The sequence below is a fragment of the Tiliqua scincoides genome, chromosome 1 (genome assembly GCF_035046505.1).
Source record: "Tiliqua scincoides isolate rTilSci1 chromosome 1, rTilSci1.hap2, whole genome shotgun sequence".
Taxonomy (NCBI): Eukaryota; Metazoa; Chordata; class Lepidosauria; order Squamata; family Scincidae; genus Tiliqua; species Tiliqua scincoides.
In genome coordinates, this window is record NC_089821.1 from 160,414,090 (window position 1) to 160,438,024 (window position 23,935).

The 23,935-nt window shown below is 41.8% G+C and overlaps 1 protein-coding gene across 1 annotated transcript; it reads right to left on the bottom strand.

Moving 5' to 3' along the window:
* Positions 1-480: 480 nt before the first annotated feature.
* On the bottom strand, positions 481-23,525 carry ATP6V1C2 (ATPase H+ transporting V1 subunit C2). The gene is made up of 12 exons (XM_066612054.1): positions 23,397-23,525; positions 21,676-21,743; positions 17,304-17,389; positions 11,595-11,689; positions 10,404-10,495; positions 9,359-9,457; positions 8,468-8,536; positions 6,414-6,506; positions 5,599-5,692; positions 3,969-4,066; positions 3,311-3,440; positions 481-626 (listed from the first exon to the last, which is right to left on the bottom strand). The coding sequence occupies exons 1-12, from the start codon at positions 23,523-23,525 to the stop codon at positions 531-533; spliced, it is 1,149 nt and encodes a 382-aa protein (XP_066468151.1). The 3' UTR covers positions 481-530.
* Positions 23,526-23,935: the final 410 nt, after the last annotated feature.

Here is a 23,935-nt window from a genome sequence, read left to right on the forward strand (position 1 = left end):
ATGTGTAAGAACTGTGTTAAATTTTCCTTTCATTGCTAAACTAAAGCAATTGAACAGATTACCACTTCATAGACCCCTCCTCCAATTAGAAATTAAGTTCTACATAAAAGTATCCGATTATGGTTTTTTAATCCAGGAATGTGCATGTTTGGTTCCCAGACCTGTACATTCAAGTTACAGATCCATGACTTAACAATACTTAAGGATAGTCTTTTGATCATATTTAAAATTCTGAACTGCTTTTTTTGTAATTTACAAAAATAATAAATACAAGTGTAATACCACTGCCTTGTGAAACATGTTTTCTAACATGATCAGAAAAGGCTCCCAAAACTAATACTTTCAAAATAGCAGAGGGCAAGATTACTGTATTTGCAATGTCAGATCTGAGAACAATGAACACTTGCTTACAATTACCTTTAAAAAAAACAAACAACCCTGGAATGGAGGTACTTGCATATTAACTCAATTGTTCATTGATAATTGCATCTTAAAATGCCAGAGGAGAAGTTTTGTAAGTCAGGCATCTCTTAGCTGCTGTCCAGAAGGCTGAGATCAATCTTGAAATAGACATAAGGGAAATAGTCTTGATTGCTTAGTTGTAAGCCAGGGATGTCCATAGAAGTCTGGATGCAAAGAAAGAATGAATAAAAAAAGTTAACACTTTCAGATTGGTACAAGGACATTGTACAGCTACCTCAGCCCTCCAGCTGCATTATGAGAATTAGAGTAGTGGCTGTTACAAGGATTAAAAGAATGCCTGTGAACACTCTTACCACTTGAAAGCACCAAAAATTAAGTATTCATATTAGTGCACTCTTCAGTTCCATAGACTCCCCTATACTAGTACAGATGAAGTACCGTAGATACTCAGGTATAGTACCTGAAATTTTTGCCAAGTAATCAAGCTCCAATTCTCACTTCGCCTGATCTTCAGGTCAATCAGAGGGCAGAGCCTTTCAACTCTGAACAGGTTCTGCTTAGGCAGGCAGCTGGTTAGTTGCTATAGTTACTTTCCTGAGATGTTTCAGCCAAAGTTAACCTTTTATTCCCCTCCGTTCCCTTTTGCTGCTGCAACCCGATTCCCTTTTGCAGAGGCTTTGCATTTGGCAGAGGTCTTTTTTTTCAACACCAGGATGGGATCCCCTTTCCATTTGAAGCAACAATTCCCAGGCTACAATTCAATGCAGCATTACTTAAGAATAACACCCATGGAAAGCAGTGGGTCTACTTCTGAGTAAAAAGGATTGCAAATATATGCAGCTGCACCTCTCTGCTGTGAATTGAATTGCACACTCCCAGTTATGTGTTATGGGTTGTATGTTGTATGTGGAGCTTCTGGCTTAACACACCAGACACCTTAAAGGTGGATTTGATTCATGGTTCTCCTGTAGTGGTTGCCAACCTTTTTCACTTGCATATCCCTTGGCAATAATAAATTGTACCCTTCATATTGGCAAAATGTTTGTAATAATACAAGCCCTCATCTCCTCTCTATGAAAACCCAGACTTCATGTATTCATCACAGTGTTTTCTCTTTTTATCTGTTTGAGGAACAGAAGACTCTGCTTTTGCACTGTTTTGCACTAGAAGTGTGCTGAGAAATTCTGGGTGATTGATCACTTTCCATATTATGTTTCAGCTTTTTTACTGTGCTGGTTTTCAATCACTGGTTCATACATGAATTGATGACCAAAAACTAGCTGTTGGTGGGGCTTTCACTAGCTACCTGCCTTGCTGGTCCTTGCAAGGCATTCTGGAGCATGACCTGCCTTTTTCTGCCATTATTCCATTCTTTTTCAAGTACCCCTAAAAGTCCTGTTGAGTGTCCCTGGGAGTACATGAATACCAGGTTGGGAACCACTGTTTTACTGGTATGTTGTTCACAGTGCACTTACTCTGATAGTGTTTACAAAAAGGTGGTGAAGACCAGAATTTAAAAAGAATAAAAATGTATCTTACGATCTTTTACTATGTTTTTAATAAATTAGAGGCTACAGTTCTTAGGTAACAATTAGTGGTAGGTTATTTTTCAGGATCTGGCCTGGGGTAAAATCAGACAAAACTATAGTCAGACACCCCTCTAAGTTTAACCCCCGACTTATCTGAGGGTCATAGAAAATTCCATGATTGTTGGCTCAAAACCTGCCCTCAACTTATCTGTAGGGTCGACTTATGGTCGAGCGTCTGCGGTGCTTGCTTTGGAGAAAGATGGTAGAGGCAGAGGTTGCAAGAGACTATACACACATTTCTGAGAGAGACCCCCACTGAAGACCAAGGGTCTTACTTCTGAGTAGACCAGCATAGGATTATGCTATTCTTCCATAGGGGAGAGAATCCCCTTCCTCCTGCCACCAGAATAGTGACAGTGTATTTGGAAGTTGCTGGACATTTGGAGAATCTGCCAATAGAAGATGTCAAGACATCAGGGGGCTGGAAGGGTAGTGGTAAGCACAGACTACAGAATCAACTTCACCACTTAAAACTAACAACAGCTCTCTCCAGAATGGCATTTAACCTATTTAAAAATGGTGGAAGCCTTGGTGAAATGTAATTAAAAATATGGTGTGGGAAGCCTGTGAGATTTTTGAAACCTGTTCAGCATTTGCCAATGCATTAAGTAGGATGGAAGTGGTAGGGCTCTAGAAAACCAGTTTTATCAGGGAAACCTACATTCTCCAATATCTTCTGCGGTATACTGTTTTAGATCATGGGTTACAGAGGCTCTACCAAATTTTAAAGAACCCACAGCAACCTCCTATGCTGTGGTAGCCTACTTAATCTTCATATTTTTGGTACAAAGGTGTATGTTTATAAATTCATGGAGAGATGGATTTGTAAGTATTCAGGGGAAGTTAGAAAATAAATGAAACACCAGCCCAAGGTTCAGTGCCAACTGGCATTACAATAGTGTACACATAACAAGTGGTGGTGTAAAAACAAGGCCGGTAGCTATCTTGTGTCAGTTGGACACAATGAACAATAAAATCAGCTAACCAAAACTCTTGAATTAGTGGGTGAAAGACCAATGGCAGCAGGAAAAGGGGGATCACCAGGTTCCAGCATCTTAGGAAGATGGTGGTGAGTTGCATAGATCAGAAGTGCAATGTTCTCCTAGATTCCAACTTATTTTTTTCTTTAGTTTTCTATAAAGAACTATTACAGTTTTCAAATTCAATCAGCAGGGATTGAAGGAAAATGGCATTTTGGATTTTTGAGACTATTCTTCTTGTTAAGCAGTTACTATGTCTGTACGGTATTTTTACATCCAGTCACAGGGTATTTTTCATTAAAGGGAGTGAACACTCACATCCATTATACTAGCTGCTGCTACTTCATCCAGATGTTTGAAGACTGCGTTAAGGACATCTCTCAACTTCTTTGTAGATTTCTTGTTAGGCTGCAGTATCATTGCCTGGAAATTCACTGGTAGTCCATACCTTATAAAATACAAAATGACAGGATAAACTATCAACAGATACTAGATTACATTCAGAATGTAGTAATAGGACATAGGCTATTTCAACTATTTCCATTGAGTTTTGGATGGTGAAAAACTATTCACTGGAACAAACTGCCTGTTCCTGATGCAAAAAGTTTTACTCTACCATGACATCTGTGAAGAATTTTTTTTTGGGGGGAGGGGGGGAATCTAATCATTAGAGGTTGCTTATTTTCCCCTTATTACATCAAATCTATTTCACTGAGCTTACCTCTGTCTTGATTTTTAGTATTGTAGCACATTTCACATGATAAAGCAAGAGTTACAGTACAAGTCTTGCCACATTTACTCAGAAGTAAGTTCCACTGCATCAGTGGGGCTTACTCTCAGGAAACTGCATCAAATTGTAGCTGTGAGCATAGATTTATTTCTTTTCACTGAAATAAGTGCAGATTGAAAAATACTAACTTTGGATTATACTGTACAACTCTGAGAATTTTGATCTTTGATATATCAATGCACTTACCTGAGGACGGATTCTGTGAAAACTCTAAGGGCCTTTATATGAATCCAAGCCACAAATGCTTCACTGAAGTTCACCTTTAACCAACGCAACAGCGGACCCTTCGGTGGGGGAAAAAATATGGTAAACTCACTTATTTGGAAGACCATATAAGTATAAAAATGTTCTTAGCCGGTGGTGTCTGTCTGAAATAAGGTTTTCCATATGATAAAAAACTCCCTAATCCATGCTTCATTTTAGCCCTGTTCCAATGCCAACAGCGCTGACCCTGCAGTTGGGCTGGGTGACATGGTCTGAATTTCTATTTAAGAGCAGCAAATTGTCAATTATTTAATCACCATATTTTTAGCACTATGGCAAGCAGCATATGGATTTTCTGTCCTTGGGCATAAAATTGTTCATGACTTAGGCTGGCTGAGTGATGGTGGCACAGGCACAATGTTCCACTCCCATATATTGCTGCAAAAACACAGTTTTACTTGTGCTCTTCTTCTTTTGAATAACTGGAGGGAGGATGGGTTCTGTGATGGGTCCTTTCTAAAAGAGCACACAACTTTTGAAGAGAAAAGAAGATTGGACCTATGAAATGGTGGAAGGATCGCCTTGCTGCTGCCTTGCCACTTAGGTTGCTGAAAAAAGCTAGCTAAGTCTTCCTGTGCTTGAGTGTTAGAGTGCAGGAGCATTCAAAAGATTACAATGACAGCTCTGAAAAAAGGACACAAAATGGAACACTGTCGTCGAGCAGCTCTGTTACGAGCTGCTTTGCACAGCAGTATGATGTTTCTGTGCCTCACGGCCGAACCACAATCACCCCCGGCGACAAGGAAGACTCAGAGGCAGAAGTTCTCCTCCACACTCCTCCTTTACTTATGTACAGATATTTACAAGTCCAAATAGTACAAACGGTACACGATCCACTCTCCAACCAACGTAGCCTCTGGCTCACAATGCTCTGCTTCTCCCACACGCTTGCCTCTGCTGGACATTTATATTTCTTGCAGCCAATCACAGCATTGGACATTACTGCACAGTCATGCTGACTGTGCAGCTGCTGCCACACACACACACACACACACACATGAGATCACCTGATGCAATATCACCAGATATTGCATCAGCATGAAGCTCCCAGGATGCTGTGCACTCCTGGTTTGGCCAAGGCTTCAGGCCTGATACTGTGCAGCCAGTAAATTACCAGTCAGGCCGGGGTTCAACCCGTGACAGTCACTAATTATGACACATACTAGCTTGCAGGCGTATACGATATTTGTGTTATGTTCCATCCAATATTCTGGGGGATATACCCAATAATAGCTGGGGGAGAAATCATAGGTTATATTATGCCTTTTAAAAAATTTGAATATAGGAAGAGTGGGAAAACATGTTATCGGAGCACTACCTTCAGAAGAAGTAGCAGAATGTAAAGAATGCAATGAGTTCACTATTAATGTATCATCCAGAAAGACTTAGGCAATTCAGTGGGACTAGTGTTTATTCCTGGATGGAATAAACCATGTTGTGCCTCACTTTGTCAGGAAGGCAGTGCTTCCTAACATACCTATCTGTCATCTAGGCATGGAATATTGGACAACCAGCTTCTGTGTGCTGAGGCAGCCTAATGCAGCATACTCACATACTGTTGCTTCTTATCAGAAGCCAACTTCTTCATTTCTTCTTTCTCGCATTTCAGTTCTTTCTCATCAAAATAAAATTCCCGCACCATGAACCTGCAAGCAAAAGCAAACAGATCAACACTCAGCAGCTGTATCTTATTAACCCACTGCATTGAGAATATTGGGCCCTGCCTTTTATTTTATGCTGTGTAATAATGGCCACTACAAGTGACGTCAATTAAGCGTATTATAAAGAAGCAGTGGCAGATCATGGCAGCACAGCAACTTCTACAAGTAAGTCAACTCAGGCCAATTGCAAACGCTCTCTAGGAAGACTTCTTGTACCATTAGAATGCTTCCCCCTGAGTGGTGCTAGTCTGTGGATCCAAAGTGATGCATCCGGACCAAGAAAACGGACCTGTTACAGTTAGTGATACATACCTAGAGTCAGTCCATACATCAGAAAATTTATTCTGTTACACTGGGCCATAAATTAAATAGGGCCTACAGCAGGGCAACAGTGTCAAAGCTTCCTATCACCACCCCACAATCTTCTTGATCAAGCTCTGCCCCCGCCCCCAAACATGCTATTTAGGATGCAGTCCTAATCAACCTTCCAGCATCGAGATAAGGGCAATGCAACTCAGAGGTAGCCTCTGTAACTGCCACCCAGCTACAGGATGCAGCACATGCCCTGTTGGCACAGCTATGTCAGTGCTGGGAAATTGGTTAGGATTTGGGCCTTATACAAGAAAACAGAGACATGCAGGGAACAAGTCACACACTGAAAGTAATGTACAATTAAAGTAAAGCGCATGGAGCAAGAACAGTTTACTTGTTTTCTCTTGCTTTGGCTTTGAAGTCATCTATCACTTTTCGGAAGAGCGTTACAGTGAACAGTCCTCCCTCTGCATCCTCGGCTATCATCCTGCAAAAATAAAATACACACTGGTGAGCAGAGGTGGGAGCTACCAGGACAGCTTCATTCCACAGAAGTCAATTATTTAGCACTCACAACAGCAGAGGATGTATATATGAACTATGTCAGCTTCAGCTTCATGCATTTTTGACCCTGTCAATCTTTCCCTTTTTAACTGGATTAGCAAAAGAAAAAGTTTGCTGACTCGTACAGGTTTTATTCCCCAAGAGGCAGATGGTGTGCAGAAGCACATTAGGCAGGTGGGTATACTCAATGAAGAGGTGTGAAACAGGTGTGCCTGTGAAGGATCTAGTGAATTTGGAGAAGGGCAATATTGTTGCCTTTGGCAGTTTGCTTAAAACCCTTTCTTTCATCTACACATCATCATTAAAAACATGCACAGCCCACCAGATGTTGGTGACTGGATTGGCCTGTTGAACATCAGGTCCTTCCCAAGATTCCAGGATCCCAAACTTTTTTGACTGGCAGGTCCCTTGACCTACTGGGCCACTGGCCATGGTGCCCTATTAGGGCTACAATCCTATACATTGTATAGGGTAGTGGTTTTTTGTGTTTTTTTTTTGCAAGAATTCCACAGCTCCCTGGAAAACCACAGCACACTGTTTGGGAATCACTTACCTAGGATATTCACAGATATGTTTGTAATATGGGTTCTGTCTATTTTTATCTACTACAACACAGCCTGGGCTGGACTAGTTCTGTGCAATTTGGGGTCTAGCCAAGATTGTGGGAATCTCAGAGATATCTTCATAGGAATCTTGTTCTTCCAAACAACATTGTTTCCTAGAGCTGTGCTGGTGTAATTTGCTCAAGGCCAAGAACATCAAGATATTTCTTCAGACTTCTAGGCACTGCTCAAGGACTCCAATAACAATTGGCACCACAATGACCTCCCAGAGATGCCCAAGTTCTTCACAGCTCGTAATTCTCATGTTCATTACATATTACTGTTATTAAGGGTGCAATCCTAACCCCTTATGTCAATGCTTTCCAGCACTGGCATAGCGGTGCCAATGGGGCATGTGCTGCATCCTGCAGTTGGGTGTCACTCATGGAGGCCTCCTCAAAGTAAGGGAATGTTTGTTCCCTTCCTCAGAGCTGCATTGCCCTTATGTCAGTGCTGGAAAGCACTGACATAAGGGGTTAGGATTGCACCCTGAGACTGTTTATATACCACTTTTCAACAAAGTATTTCATAATACATTTTACATGGCTAAATAAATCAATATGCTTAACACCTGCTTTAACCCTACACAAAAGAAGCAATGCTTGGATCAGCAGAGTCCAAAGCATCCAAGACTGACACCAGCTCTCACAAAGGTGCTAAACACCATCTCATGGTGGAGGGAACTTTTTACACTTTTGTCTGAATGAGTTCTTCCTTCTCCCTTCATCACTACTAGGCTGACCAGATGAAAGGAAGGTCAGGGCTCCTGTACTTTGAATTGTGCATTCAAAGTAGTTGGACAGATGATACATTTGAATAGTTGGACAGATGACACATTTCAAGGAGCCTTGCATGACAAACTGCATGGGCTTAAATTCCTTTTACTACAAAACTCTTATAAATACAAAAACCTGTCCTTCACATCTGGTTACCCACCCAAATGAGCTACCTTCTCAATGAATGCTGACCTCATATCATGCTCAACAAAGTGCCACCAAAGCGGCACATGCAGACAGTAAGAGACAAGTGCTAAAAGCCTTGGAGTAAGGACCCTGCTCCATAAAAAGATCAATCTGAATTCAAGCCCCGTCAACCCTAGAAGGTCTATGCTTTTCTCTCAGGGTACTTCATTGCTCTTGAATCTCTCATTTCCGGTATCCACCTTTGGGAAGACAGGGAAGTAAATGAGGTTTGATGGGTGGTAAATCTATGAGTCACAACAAGAATGAGTCTTAAGGAAGAATGTACCAGAGATATGAGCCCGTTCAGAAATCTCACTTACTTTGTAGAGCGAGGAACCACCATGTCAGAGAGCGATTCATATGTTTTTTGCCATTGTACATAGCTTGACCTGAAATAAGAAAGAAAACCTTTGTACGTTTACTAAAGCATTTCTTGATTGCCAGGGTTATTTTACATACAGATTGAATTGCAACATTAGAAAAGCCTTACGTATTTATGGAATCCAAATTTGAACCCTGAGTCTAATGCAGAATTTTAGGTCATTTTTTCCATGGGGTACACATCCTGCACGTAGGAATTTTGTGAGCTAGGATTGTGTAGGGGCCAAGTCATGAAGCTATGAACCAAGAAATCACTAGATCAGTAGTTCCCAAACTGGGTTGGGACCCACTTGTGGGTCACCAAAGACTGATGGAAAGATCAGATAGTAAAAGATTAATAATTGCCTCAAGCCCTGAGGCTATTCAGAAATCAGATACTGTAGCTGCTAATTATCCTGCAAAAAGCTCAGTTCCTGCAGTTCGCAAGCATGTGAAAACACAGGAAGATAAATGTTTGAGGGTCTTTTTTCTGATAATTATTACTTATAAATGAATGAATATTTCTTTCTAGCTCTCCTTTTTTAAAAGTCTGGTAAATCTAGATGGGTCCCAATAGAGTGCTGTTTAAAAAAGTGGATCCTGGCTCTAAAAAGTTTGGGAACCACTGAACTAGATTAACTCTCACCTCCGCCACAAACTCTCGAAGTGGCCAATAAGCTACCCTATCAATTTCAAATCTGCAAAAAGGAGAAGACAAGTTTGCTGAGAAAATTACTAGAAATAACTTATGTGAGGTTCACTTTATGTGGAGTGCTTTAAATATTCCAAGATGCTCTGTAAACGTGGAGTATTGTTACATCTATACACAGGAGGGCTGCAGTTGAACTTACTTGGGAACTACAACAAGTAGAGTGATGAGATACTCAGAGTTCAACACAAAGTCTTCCTTGTGCACTATATCAGTTAACGTGCGCGTCAAGAGATTTCCCCTAAGAAATTTAGACAAAAATTAGAAACAATGAAATGAGGAGATACAGTACATGCACTACCAACTGCTGATCCTTGAAAATTACTAATGACTAGTGGTGGTTATAGTGGTACTGAAAAATGAGCCGTCATTTCTTTGTAGGATATCAAGAATTCTTGGGGCAGTTACATCCATCACCACCACCATGATGAACTAATTATCTGAGTGTATTTGGAAATTCAGGCCCTATACCAGTTTTGTATCCATTTCTGTTGGCTTCTGGTGTTCATATCTATGAAGTTTAGATTTTTATTTAACCCTAGTCCATAGTATCATCTTATCTATTTGTTGGTGTTTAACTTTCTAATGGTGCAATCCATCCCTTGACTTGGGCCAGCACAAATCCTTTGTGCCTGCCCAGGAGGGTTGCAAATTTGCCATAAGGCACGTTTGCACCTCTCCAGGAGGAAGCCAGGACGGCACTCAGAGAAGCACTGGCCTGCGGAGACTGACGCAAACCTCTCCAGCAGTTATGCCAGATCCCAACCCCCATTCTCAGGAGAACAGAGCAGCTCCAAGCCGCTCCACTCTCCTCAGACTTGCGCCACCTCAAGAGGTGGCGCAAGTCTGAGAAGACCCATAGGGGCCAGCGGTCCTTATCCAGAGGTAAGGGGAAATGTTTCCCCTTGCCTCTGGTTGAGCCACTTTTGGCCCCTATCCTGCGCTGGATACAGCACAAGCCTCTTGGCTTGCCTATTCCAGCACAGGTTAGGATTGTGCCCTAACCTGCTTCCCCACTATCAGATGCACTGAACAATACTTCAGGATCATATCACTTGTCTGCAAGGCTACATTGTCTGGCAGAGCTATGGACACTGACCTGTCAGAGCACCACCCAATCAAGTCAATGTCCTGTTGCACAGACAAATATAGCACAGAAATACATGCATACTCTTAGAGATACATACACTGTTTTCCTTTCCAGATTCTGGAGATTTCCTTTGATGTTGTTATACACAGCTGCTCGGTTTTTCATGTCCGTTTCTATTTGTGTAAGTTGCTAAATATAAAAAGGGAGAAAAATCCAGCTGAGCAATAAGGACTGAATAGCTTTCTCCAGTTAGCAGTTTTGCAATAATATCACAGATGGAAAAGGCTACAATGAGTGCAGATTTTATTACTAGATTTACTAGGCATCAGAATCCGATGCTGATTGTGCAGTTCAGACAAGTAGCCGTTCTTTGAAAGACGACAGGAACTCAGTGGATGGTTACAGTTGGGAGACTAGAAACATCTGCACATCAACCACTTTTGCTACCTGTTGCATTTTCAGTGTGTTCTGTTTGATGTAACTTAGGCAGAGGTTTAACTAGGGTGAAGACTGAGGGATACCCACCCTAGGCACTGCCCCAAGGGTGGGCGCATGACTGCCCCTCAGGTTTTGCCCAAGCTACAGGGGAAGTACTGGTGGCTTTGCACCCCCATTCCTTCTCCTCCAAAGGGAAGCCTCCAAGGAACGAGGAATATGAAGATGCTGCAGCAAACACCCCCTCATTCAGAGACAATCCAGAAATGACTGCCTGGCACTGCAAGTGGTGCAAGGCAGTTACTTCTAGGTTCTCTCTGGAGGACGCACTGGTGGCTTCATGCCCTCATTCCTTCTCCTGTGAAGGTTCCTCCTTGGAACCTCCTGTGGAGGTTTAGTCTCCACAGGAGAAGGAACGGGAGGCATGAAACTGGCAACAACCCCTCCTCCAGGCAAAACCCAGAAGTGTGACACAACATCACATGGCATTGTGACATCACTTCACCAGGAACTGGGGCAGTGAATTTCGCCTTTAAATTTAAGAATTCTGGCTGGGGGATCCAAAGAACCACTTTAGCTGCATCCTAGAATTTGGGCAAGGAGACTGGTCTGATACTGGCATTCACTGATTAGAAACAGGCCATCACTTTAGGCTTAGGGTGATTGGTTTTTCTGCTGCATTAACTTACTTTTCTATTAAAACCTCTCAGCAAAACACACAGAGTGCTCAGATTTGTTTCTGCTAAAGTAACCCACAGAATTCTCACTGCCTCTAATCAGAGGGTGACTGCACATGATCAATCCTGAGAATGGTTTTTATGAGGCTGCTTATCTGGAAGAAACTTCATATTACCTTTGCCAACACTTCTGAAATATTCTTCAATGGCTGCTTTATGGGATATTTCGCCATGTCCCATTCAAACTTTGTCAGGTAGCTAATTAGATCAACTGAAAAGATATCAATAAATTCATTAAAATAGCAGATTTGTCAACAACAAGCAGCTTCAATATTTTCGAGCCAGGGCCAAATCCAGTGTCACAGCTTGCATCTGACATCCATGTTTGGGAATGATGCTCATGCATGAAAAGATGTGAAACTTTTGTTATAGGTATTCCATAACTGGATTATTTTCATATCCAGCTGAAGCTCACATCATCATTTCTGAGAAAACGGTGAAGGATTGTCCATTCAAATAAAACTTGTGTAGGAATCCATAAGAATCACCCCAAGAATCAGTCTACATATACAAAATGTCATGCAAGGTCTGCCTCTCAGCAGCTCATGGCAATTGCCTCATCAGTGATAACAGTGATGGCTTCAAACCAGAATATCCAGTCCAAATGCATTGAATGCCCAATCATCACTTAAGGCTTCAATCAGGATCAGTTCAAACACACAGAAGTTTTTCCATTGACTTCATGGTGATGTGGACTACATCCTAAACATGTGGTTTGATATATATGTTTCGCCTTACAAACAACAACAAAAATAAAATTTTGAAAACATCAAACCATTGCAGGATCTTTGAGAGAAGTTCAGTCCCCCAGAATAAAAATTCCTTAAGTAATTTGTATTAATTCTGGAATTGTGTGGTGATAAACCAACAGTGAGATGTGGATTCCTTGCTTATAAAATGTTCAGACAAAATCCTGCCCCACATTCCTCACAGCAGTGTGTAATGGAAATGTGCAAGATCTCTCAAGGAGATAGCATGTGGTGTCAACAGTGACCCCTTGCTCTGGCAGGCAAGCATGGGGTTAACATCAGGGCCTTACAGCCCAATCCTATGCATGTCTACTCAGAAGTAAGTTCCATTAGAGTCAATGGGGCTTACTCCCAGGAAAGTGTGGATAGGATTGGGCTATTAGATTGCAGTGAGTGTACTGCACACCTGCAGATACTTGGAGGCAAAAAGGCCCTCAGGTTTAAAAGCAGCACCTGCAGAAGGAAAAGGGGTAGTAGAAGGAGGAAAGCTTGGAGGGAGGAAGGAGAGTTAAAGTGATGGATTAATTGACTGAAGAAATAATGGACTGGCTGATGGACTACTGGACCTTCTGACTGACAAATGGACTAACTGATTAACGGACAGATGGGCAAATGGACTTCTGAGGATTCCTGGGATGGGACTTCTGGAGACTGCTGGAACAGAAACTGCTGAAGACACTGGAGAATGGTGTGCGGCTGTTATGCCCAAGACCTGCTTAGGACCAAGGTGTTGCTGTGGTGGCTGGAAAAGCTGCTGGCAGGAGAGGGGAGGAAAGAGGATCTCTGCAGGTTGAACAGGTGAGCTCCCTGGTGGTGGGGTCCAGCAGTGCTAAACTAGAACCCCAATGTTGGGGTTCAGCTAACTTAGGCACAGACCCATCCAGCCTGCAGCTGATCCCCAAGCTCTGCTGGTCCAGTGTCCATATTTTCACAGCAATGGTACTGTTCTCTTACCTGAGAGAAGCTCCATGGCTGGTGCTTTTTCATGCTTTCCCTGTCCACAAATGGTTTTCCTCCAGAGGGCCATGTAATGACTCAGGGCCTCTGGAGGAAGCTCACAAGGGATGGGGAAAGCTTGAGATGATGGCACAGCAACTTGCTCAGCCACACAAGTCACAATGGAGTTGGCTTATGGTGCTGCCATCCCACTTGGGAGTGATGGTAGAAAAGGAGTGTTTGCTGCTGTCTACTTCTTCTCAGTAAGCTCTGCCCCGTTGGGCCCTTGTAAGAGTTTTGGGCAATGGTGGGCAGAAGTAGACACCTCTCTTTCACCACTGGCACCTGCAGCAACAGCAGCAGCACCATTTTAGAATTTCCAGTTGCCCAACTCCCTGATGCATGTCATGGAACTGCCACAGCTGCCTTATACGCTCACTGCCCAGGTGACACAGGGTAGACCAAGTGAAGGACTTTGCCCCAGTCCTCCAAAGCCTTCTGCTACTCTTGTCAGATAAAATTTCCCATCCATCCCATGCTTGGGCCCTGGATAAATACCATATAAAAACAACCGGTCTCAGGAGAGGAAAATAATAGAATGTAATGGTATAATGATAATATTTAAGCAACTCTACTTTTTGCCTGCTATATGTCTGCTGTGAAAAAGCTTTCCGGCAGCCATAGCTTGCAGATTCAGCAGCTTCCACTTTGATGACATGAAACTTGCTGCCTTTTCAGTATCAGGATTTCCTTCCCTAGAGTTACTCTAGTCCCAGAAAGAATCACTTTACAGTCTTAGATTTCTTGGGTGTGGAAAGTCTAACAAGCACAGAAAGAACAAGATACAAATGGTCCCAAAGTGAACAGACTTCACTTTTATCTCCGTCACAGAAAGGCATGCATGAAATTACCAAGGCCACAAATGAAGGTCTGTAAAAACATGCTGAGAGGGATCGCTGGGCTTTGAAAGGACACTCGGTATGTTTGCTTGGGTGAATGGTGAACGTGCTTGTGGTAGAACTTAGCTCCGCACAATCCTGGTTGGCTGGCACCTGTTAACGTCATGCTTCCCTTCTCAGCCTCTGGAAAATTTTGGTAGTATCTTTAAGTTCCATTTTTTTTTTCAAAAATAAGGTGATGAATCCACTTCGGATAGCATGAATGCACAGGTAGAATGTTTTAAAAACGAAAAAGGCAGGCAGTCTGCCAGAAGCATGGGGTGGGGGATTTGAAACAACAAAATCTGGGGTGGAACCACTGCGAAGTATGTCTGTCAGAGGTGCTGCAGGGGCAGGAGGGAAGCTAGGGTCACCCTGAAGCAGGCAAAACTATGTAAACCTGTAGAGGCTCACATATTCACACGGACTTTATGACACTTTGGAGAGTCCACTATGGAAGAACTTCATCTGCTCACTACAGCATGCTTGGGTTTTGAAACTGGAGGGAGTGGCTCTGATGTATCTCTCAATGAAGTCAATGACAAAACTCTTGTTGATTTTACTGATGATGGTTTGTGCAAGAATAGATCTACTCAGACTCTATCTAGATCTTATACTTCAACAGCCAGGCCAAATTAGATGTGATAACAAAACATACAGCTCCTTAGCAGCCGCCCATCCAATTCTTCCTTCTCCCTGTAATTCTAGCACAACATACCACATATCAAAATGTGACAGTCCCACGTTTTCTCACCCAGTATCAACTGCCGCAAATTATTGCAGGAGGGCAGCTGGGAAAGACACAGAATGTTGTGACATCATATCGTGAGATCATTTCTATTCGCTGATATGAGAGGAACAAGATGTGCGACTGATGTTTTGGGGGGCAGCTGCATGCTTACTATCATGTCTAATTTGCCAGCCTTCACTATTTGTGTTCAGACAAAATGGTCCTTGGAGGATTAAAAGTGTTCATAATGTAGTTTAAGCACAAGGCAATTGATCACAAGAACACTGGTTTGTGTAACTAATTCTCACACAGTCCAATAGTCTCCATGTCCTCTTGCTGTGCATGCAGAATGGTTAGAAGAAGAAGAAAAGACTGGGGAAAAAGAGGAATAAAGGGGGGGGTCAAGCCTGCTGCTATCTGAGTCATAGGGAGATGGTGATCAAGCTACGAGGTTGTTACTAGAGAAATCCGTCGTAACCTGATCACTGTACCCCTACAACCAGATCAGTCAAGTATCAGTCAACCAGATCAGTCAAGATACAGTCAAGTATCACTAAACACATCTATCAATGCATGCTTGCAAAAAACCAGATGTCACCCATACTCAACATACACTTTAGATATTTCATCTTATTCTTCACTCCTGAAACACAGCATGTATTATTACACTTTAAAAGATATTCTACTTAAGACAGGTATTGTGCACAACCAGAAAGGACTGAATTCCACTCTGGTTTTAATATCATCCTAGAAGCAAATTTAACATAGCATTTGAGCAAATCAAGAAGGCTGCAATCCTATGTGCGCTTACTAGGAAGGTAATCCCACTGAAAAGTGTTTAGGATTACACTGTAAGTAATCCTATCTATTCTGTATTCTGTTACTATTGTGTAGTAATCCTGTCTATTCAGATTAAAGAGAGGAGCTATAGTCACAAACTAGTCAACAAAGGGCAGTAATCCAAATCTTTGGAAGCAAGGTCAGTCAAAACTGTTTTGCTTTTTCCAGTTTTCTCAGCACTTGTCAGAAGATTGTCTCCAAACCCAACCTTCAGATAGGGAGAGAATTTTAAATACGTAGTTTCTTGGGTTACGGCAGCCCCAGTTATGGACATCAGCTTTTGAGAATAGAAAAGAAGTGGATAATCATAATAAATGGGACCTGTACATTAAAGAACATCAACTACCAGTAAACAGGAAGGCAGGATGGACAAAAAAAATCCACAGTGGTGGAACTCTAGCTCCAGTTCTGGACATTTTACTATCTAGAACTCAGGGCACTCCTGTCCAGATCAGCTCAAGCCTTCTCCTGTCCTTCCTCAACTACAACTTGCCCTTTTCTATAAACAACTCTTATAAATTCTGGCCTAGTTCAGCCACAGTAATAATCTGATTCATGATCCTGATGCTAGGTAGGTTACATCTCCTGGCTGAGAACATGATAAATACATATACAACAGTGTTAATACTAGAACTGTTTTTTCTCTCACTGCATTTCAAAACAGTTATGTTTTGTTTATTACATCAGATTCATGATCCAGTTAGTAGAGGCTGATGGAAGGAATGGATCCCTAATTGGGTGAAAATTGCATGTACAAATGATTGCTGTGTGCATAGGTAATATGCACATAGCCTTTAAAAAAGAAGATTCCCAGCAACTGGCCATTCAGAAAGGGGGTAGGATCTGGGCTCGGTCCCTGCTCCCACTCCCCCCTAAATAGCTGATGATGGGATATCAGCTTTTAAGAGGGTTAAGAACATTTCCAGCTGCTCCTCCCAGAATCTAAAGGATCAGAGTCCAATAATAGACTAAAAAGCTTGTTTCCACTTTTAATTTAACACCTATTAATGTCTTCAGCAAAATTAAATGGAAGCATACTAGACAAACACTTGCAAACACAAACTAGAACTACACAAGATGCAATTCATATTCCATTATAAACCCTGCCAGTTTTCCACTGATTGCTGCGGGTTTAATACTGCTTGAAGTTGTCACATCAGAAAGATGTTTTCTGCTCCTGGTTACAGATGTGGCCCATTTCCAAGTATTTAATATGTAGCATGAAGAAAAGAAAAATACAGCAATCACTGCATACTTCTCTGGACTGTTAAGAAGAACAAAGAATTGAGAAGGGGGGATGGGCAAGCAATGAGTAATCACTCTTTTTGAATCTGAATTCAAGACTTATAGTCAAGCAGTCACAGGATTAGTTTATCATGCAAAAAGGAGGAAGAAAGCCAGTGCTTACTCACTATACCAACACCCCACCATCTACAAAGAGTTGTGAAAATCTAACAACGAGGCAAAAGGAACTGACTCTGGGTGTGTTATTGTTTAAAACTGGAGTAGCACTCCAACAACTAAACATATGGACCCACCCATCCCTCCTGTTTCCATTGGAAACTGGACGCTACAAAAGGACAACCATACAAGAGCAAAACCTCAAGAATATCTGGGTGTTGTAGTACCTACCTCCATTTGCCAGCAGGTTTTCCTGCACTCTGTCTTTTGAGTCTTCCATAACGTCTCCAATATTCTGGGCAAGTTTCTTTATTACACTTTAGACAAATGAAGCACAGTTAATGGCAGTTCAACTAAGTAATAAAGTTATGAAGTAACTTGCAGCAAAATAATTCTAAACGAATGCTTTTAGAGTAGAGAGGTCCATACCCTGAGATAACTCTTGTACCTTAAGGATTGCTTCAAAGAGGCTTACTGACACTGCCTGACTGCTGATGTGGTACAGTTAAAAAGGTCTAGTGCCCCATCAGCCAGGCACCAACATAACAGACTCTCCTGACATCTAGGAATTGGAATATTTTCTAGCGTTGTGTCGTTTATAGAGTAAGTATGGTACATTCACACAACCAGGCTATTCTGCAGTTTTAACAATCACCTCATGAAAATTGTGGTAATTATCATCATTGCCTAGTGTTTGTTTATGAAATGGTTATCTGCAGGTTAAAAGATCCCTCAAGATATTAGGAGCCAACATCTGATCAACATTCTGGGAGCCCATACTTCTGATCGATAGATCAGGAGTGTCAAACATATGGTCTGCAGGCCGGACAGGGCCCGGATAGAAGCTCTGTATCCAGGCTCTGTGATAATTGGGCTGTCCCTGCACCACTATTAGCTGCTGAGCTTGAAAGTGATGCATTGGCAGAAGTGGTATTGCTGAAAGGATGGTCCATACGATTCCATATCTTGAAAATTTGATCAAGATTTGCATATTTTCTTTTCTGTCATTCACCAATAATAAGTTTCCAAGTGAGGAAAAAAGTTACCAGGTAACTTCTGGTCATCATCTGCTTAATGATGTCACTTCCAGTCCCCAACAGACTCCATGAATGCTATTTGACCCAGTGTACGAAATGAGTTTGACACCCCTGCTATAGACCATGCTTTTTCCCTATCACTGCAAATGAATGACACAAAATGGCTGGGAGAATTCATTAGTTCCTTCCAAATGGTTATAGAAATACATTAAATTTTCAAGTGGCTTTTAGAAAAATTTGAACGCATTAAACCAAGGGTATCTTGTTATTTCATTCATTCAACCTTTATCTGGCATAAATATTTGGTAAATAAGGTCTCTGAACAGATACCATACCGAGAATAGAGACCTAAGCAATACACAGATCTATCTATCTATCTATAGGTGTGTGTGTGTGTGTGTGTGTGTGTGTGTGCGTGCGTGCGTGCGTGCGCACACATAAATGTACACACAAATACATACAAACATAACATTATACATATGTGCATAAATTATTTAAAAAACAGAAAACAGCCAATTACGGACTTTGCCAGGATGTGATCTACTCAATGGTTACTTGGGACCAATAGCTTGGCTCGGTTCAAGTTACTCAGGTTTAGAAACTGCAACTGAAAGGGTTATATGCTCATCGTCACCCCCCAGAAGGTATTGAATTATAGCATTCTCTGAAAGCCCTGTTTTAGCACTAAGCAAGGGAGAGAGAAATTGATGTCTTAGCGTTTGATATTTAGGACAACGCAGCATAATGTGTATAGATGATTCTACTTTGCCTAAGAAGCAGTTACACAAACGTTCTCCCCTGGAGGCATTTCTATATCTGCAGAGTAGGTCATTAGAGGGGGTCGCATTACAACGTGCCAGGGTGAAAGCCCTCCTCTCCGGGGGCCGTATTAGGAGGGACAGATATTTTGGTTGTTGACCAAATGTAATTTTAAATTGGAAATTCAGCGGGGAACATTTTTTTTGTGCTGCACCTAAAATCTCTTGCCTCTCTATGTCATGTAGTCTGGTTGTCATAAGCCTGATAATAACCTCAGGAGAGGAAGCCCCTTGTAGATCAACCTCAAGTCCCATCTGTTGGTTTTTTTTTATAGAATAGGGCTAGGCAAGGAGATCATTGGATCGGCCAACAGCCCCTTTAGCAGCAAATCATGATCAGCCATGAAAAAGACTTTGGCCCAGTATTTTAAAAAACTGGACCATGCATGTAGCTCCAATCTATGTTGACCTGACTCCAGGCAGAGTGCTGCATATGGAACACAATGCAGTAAGCCAAAAAATTTTGTAAAGGGATTTAGACTGGACCCTTTCAATTGTATCATTTAATGCCAAAATCCATACAGGGATGGATTTGGGGTATAACTTTGGCATTAAAAGCTTGCAAAGCAGCTGGTACAAGAGTTGCCCCAAGAAAAGAAAAAACAAGTTATGGCTTGGACAGCTGGTTTGGATGAATTAATTGCAATTGAACGATGGGAGGACCAGGAATGCTTATAATGAAACTAAAGGCCAAGGTACTGGAATTCCTTGACCTGCTGTATTAGTTTTCCATTGAAAAGCCAAGACTGTGGTTTCCATGAGTTCTCAAAAACCACTATTTTGGACTTTTCATAATTTACCTGCAGAGAGTTAGTTGCGAGATATTCAATACAGGCTTTAACCAGCCTTTGTAGCCCTATTTTTGTACGGGAGATTAGAGCCATGTCGTCAGCATATAAAGGTAAAGGAATGTCCACCGATCCCAATTTGGGACAATGTGTGTCAAACTTTGTTAGAAAGGGGGCCAAGTCGTTGATGAAAAGAATACACAAAATTGCTGCCAGCACACAACCCTGCTTGACCCCCTTGTTGATTGGGATTGGAGCTGAAAGGTGACCCTGCGGAGATAATTTCACTTGGCATATCTTGTTGTTTATGCAGTGGTCCCAAGGACTATCTCCAGATGGCCAAAATGAAAAGTATTACCTTTCCAGATGCATAACTTTGTTCACACAAGGTTTAAATACAGTCTTGCTGTAAAGCTTTAGGTTGCCAGATAAGTATCCCATAACCTTGTTGTGTAATTTTTAAACTGGTTTTCAAAGGAATATACCATTTGATGAGAGAGCATATAAAGAGTGAACAGGCAGGCCGAGAGCATCAGAATGTCAAATGCTGCTTTATACTGACGCGGAAAATACCTGGCCTCTCTGTGTAAATAAGTAATAAAAGTACATGGAAACAATAGACCCTGAAAACTCTTGCCCCTTCTCTGCTGTCCTGGCCAGAAGCAGTTCTGACAGGTTTCTGCTGCCTAGCTAGGTTTACCACCACTTCTCACATGTGTTGATCTCATAACAGTCCCACTGACAGCCTGTTTCAATGGAGCAGAAATATAAATGTGCTGGTCATTTGCATAGCCTCTGACCAATCACATTCAGTGAGGGCTTAGGTGTCTGTAACATTAACCCTTGTAACACACAAGTTCTTCTCAAAATGCAACACTTCCTCAGCTAGAAGCCAAGCATGTGTTTCACCTGCCACACCATCATCCTCATTCACTTAGGGGTGCAATCCTAACCAACCTTCCAGCACTGGCATAGCGGTGTCAGTGGGGCATGTGCTGCATCCTGCAGTTGGGGGGGCAGTCGTGGAGGCCTCCTCAAGGTAGGGCAATGTTTGTTCCCTAACCTTGGAGTTACATTGCCCTTAGGTCAGTGATGGAAAGTTGGGTTAGGATTGTAGCCTTGGTCTTGTGGGAGCTAAGCATGCAAGCAACAAGAAGCCTCAGCTTAGCCACACCCTCATACCGTGTTTACTCAGAAGTAGGTAGAAAAGGGTTAGGGCAGTGGTTCCCAAAACATTTTGACTGGCAGCTCCCTTGACCTACTGGGCCATTGGTCACAGCTCCCCTTTAGGGCTACAATCCTATACATTGTATAGGGCGGCGGGCTTTTGTGAGGATTCCACAGCTCCCCTGGCCCCAGAAAGCCATGGCTCACAGCTGGGAACTGGATTAGGGGCTTGCTTTCCATCTAAGTGGCTGCTCTGACCTCAGCCTAGCCTGTCAGCAGCACTAAGATGATAACACCAGACTATGTTATGGGGCTTTGTAAGAATATATAAAGCATTGAATATTGTGTAAAGCAAGAATATGCAATGATAATATGTAAAGCACTGCACCATAAATGTGAAGTTATATTATGCAGAAAGTATGAGTTCTGTCTTACTGAGTCAAGCAGAATGCATCATCTTATTGAAGCAAATACACATTTTATTGATAAATGCTTCCCCCCCCCCCCCGGCCCTGGGTTCCACAAGATTTTGCCAGTCTACCCCTGTGCACTCCACTACCTGTACTGATCCCTAAAGCTTCTAATCTTTTTATTTCTGACAAGGAGTAAAAACAGGATCTGGGCCTTAATTAGGATAACTGTTCTTTAAGTAGAATAAGGCAAACTGGCTCATCCTGGCTGACTTCTAGGGCTAGGTTTAAACAAGTCTAAATTGGGTTAACACAGGAACATTGTGTCTTATCAAAACAACAGCCGCTTGCAGTTTGTGTGTAGTAAATAAGATCTATTTTACCTTTCAGCAAAGCTATCAAGTTTCCCCAACTCATCGGAGAGGCCAACAAGAGCATCTAGTGTTCCTACCTGCAGAAGGACATATAAGTACATTAAGCATAAACAAGCCATTTTTGAGGCATATTTTAACCACCAGCTTTAAAAAAAAGTAAGTTTTCATTGGTAAATGAGATCATTATTCAGTTAGTAAGGTTGTTCATAGGAAATCCAAGGGAGTGCTTTTCTTTAATAGAAAATGATAGCAATGCCTCTCAAAGATTCTGCCAACAAAACGTCTACTATGAATAAGGAAAGAATGTATGTTGCTGTCTCATGATTATAGAGAACAGAAGCCTCCTTCCCATTTTTTGGTTCCTCAGCAACCTTGGAGCTCACAATCAGAAATACTGTCAGTTCTGTCTTGAGCCACTAACCTCAATACAGCTTTTGTTACTGGAGTGTAGTAGACTGAACTATCACCCCAACTGATCACCTCCTGTCTCCCCAACATCTAAACACGCTGTGGAGAGCGACCAGTTGTGCCAACTAAGGGCCCAATCCTATCCAATTTTCCAGTGCCGGTGCAGCCATGCCAATGGGGCATGCATTGCATCCTGTGATGGGGAGACAGTCACAGAGGCCTCCTTAAATTATGGGAACATTTGTTCCATTACCTCGGGGCTACAGTGCAGCTACACCAGAGCTGGAAAACTGGATAGGATTGGGCCCATAAATTGCTCATCTTGTTCTTCATGTCAATCAATTTCAACAACCTTTAATGGCATAGCGTTCTTCATATCTTATTACAGATTCCCATTTTCTCTAAAGTAGATATGAACCAGCACCTCCACCATTCTAGTATATATACACTATCATAACCTTTGACCATGTCGACCACCATGATGTCACACAGTAAGACAGACAAATTTCAATGTAACCTCATACAAGAGAAAGACTAAACTAAAAAAAAAACCATACTTCATATGATGGTGATCTAAAAAGATCTATTCAATAAGGTCACAGCTTATGTTGAACAAAGAGATTCAGGACACTCCCTCAAATAAAATATCACTTTAAAAAGTCTCCAACATATTTCAAAATGTCCACCAATTATTCAATCTTCCTTTTAAAACAGAGTGAAAAGTTGTACTCAAAAGTTCACCGAGGTTCAAGTTTCAGTCTCAGTGATGACTGTCAATTAGGTGTCAATTTTTATTTTCACAGCCTAATCCTGTGTATGTTTTCTTGGGAATAAGCCCAGTGAATTCACAGGGATTGATCCTGGTTGCAATTCTAGGCACGCTTACTTAGCAGTAAACCCCATTAAGTTCAGTGGGATTATTTCTGAGTAAGCATGCACAAAGTAAGGCTGCATATAAATTAACAGAGAGGTTTGACCAACAAGGGTTGCTGACAGACTTTCGGTTTATGGATTACAAAGTCTCTTTAAAGCTTTTCTCCATAGACAACAGATCTGATGGAAATCAAGTTAAAAATCCATTTTTGTCTGCTAGCAATTCATGCATTATTTGACTATACAAAATGGAGCACTGTTTTTATCCTTGCAGTATTTCAAAGAGAAAGAAAATAAAAATGCATACTTCTCAAAGTAATCTTCATTTGACCTTATGTACAAATCATTTGGACATCAATGCAGTCATCCAATGAAGGAAAAGCAAATAGATCCATCCCATCCCTGCCCCTTCCAAGCTGTTGTTCAGGTTTATTCCTTCCCATTTTTACCTTGAGATCTGGAATGATGAACTTGCTGTTGCAGGACAGGTTGGCTTTGGCTGTCACGGTGTTCATCCTGTCCCAGGCCACCATATTTGCTTTATCCCCTGGTGCCGAAATTAACCAGAATTCGGACATGGCGTACCCAGATCCCTTCACTCGGAATCACTACAGCCAAGAATGAAAACAGTTCCCACAAGAAGTCAGTACGAAGGCAATCTTCACGGTTTCAGATTAATTTTTTCAAAGGCAGAAGAAAGCTGAATATTTCAGTCTGCAGAGAGAGAATTAGTCACCTTCCCATCCAACTCTTGAATTAAAATGTTACGTGACCTTCCTCTGAATGTCACAAAAAGGAGGAAGTCACTCTTTCTTTCTTTTTTTTTTTTCTCCTTCTCTGCTCTGAGTTGTTTCATTTGGTCTGCAGGAGGAGTTTACTTCAGGCACCAGTGGCCTTGTGACTGAAAGCTACAAGGGGTTGCAAAAGCAATAATTTTTTGAAAATTATTATTATTATTCCAAGAGCAATCCCACCAACTGAAGTACAA

What these genes read in the sequence shown, in the direction of transcription:
- ATP6V1C2 (XM_066612054.1), bottom strand. Translation starts at nt 23,525, where the DNA reads ATGTCCGAATTCTGGTTAATTTCGGCACCAGGGGATAAAGCAAATATG. An exon ending in CTTGATAGCTTTGCTGAAAG is followed by an intron (nt 17,390 to 21,675) that starts GTAAAATAGATC and finishes ATTTGTCTAAAG; the next exon opens with TGTAATAAAGAAACTTGCCC. An exon ending in TTCACAGAATCCGTCCTCAG is followed by an intron (nt 3,441 to 3,968) that starts GTAAGTGCATTG and finishes GTATTTTATAAG; the next exon opens with GTATGGACTACCAGTGAATT.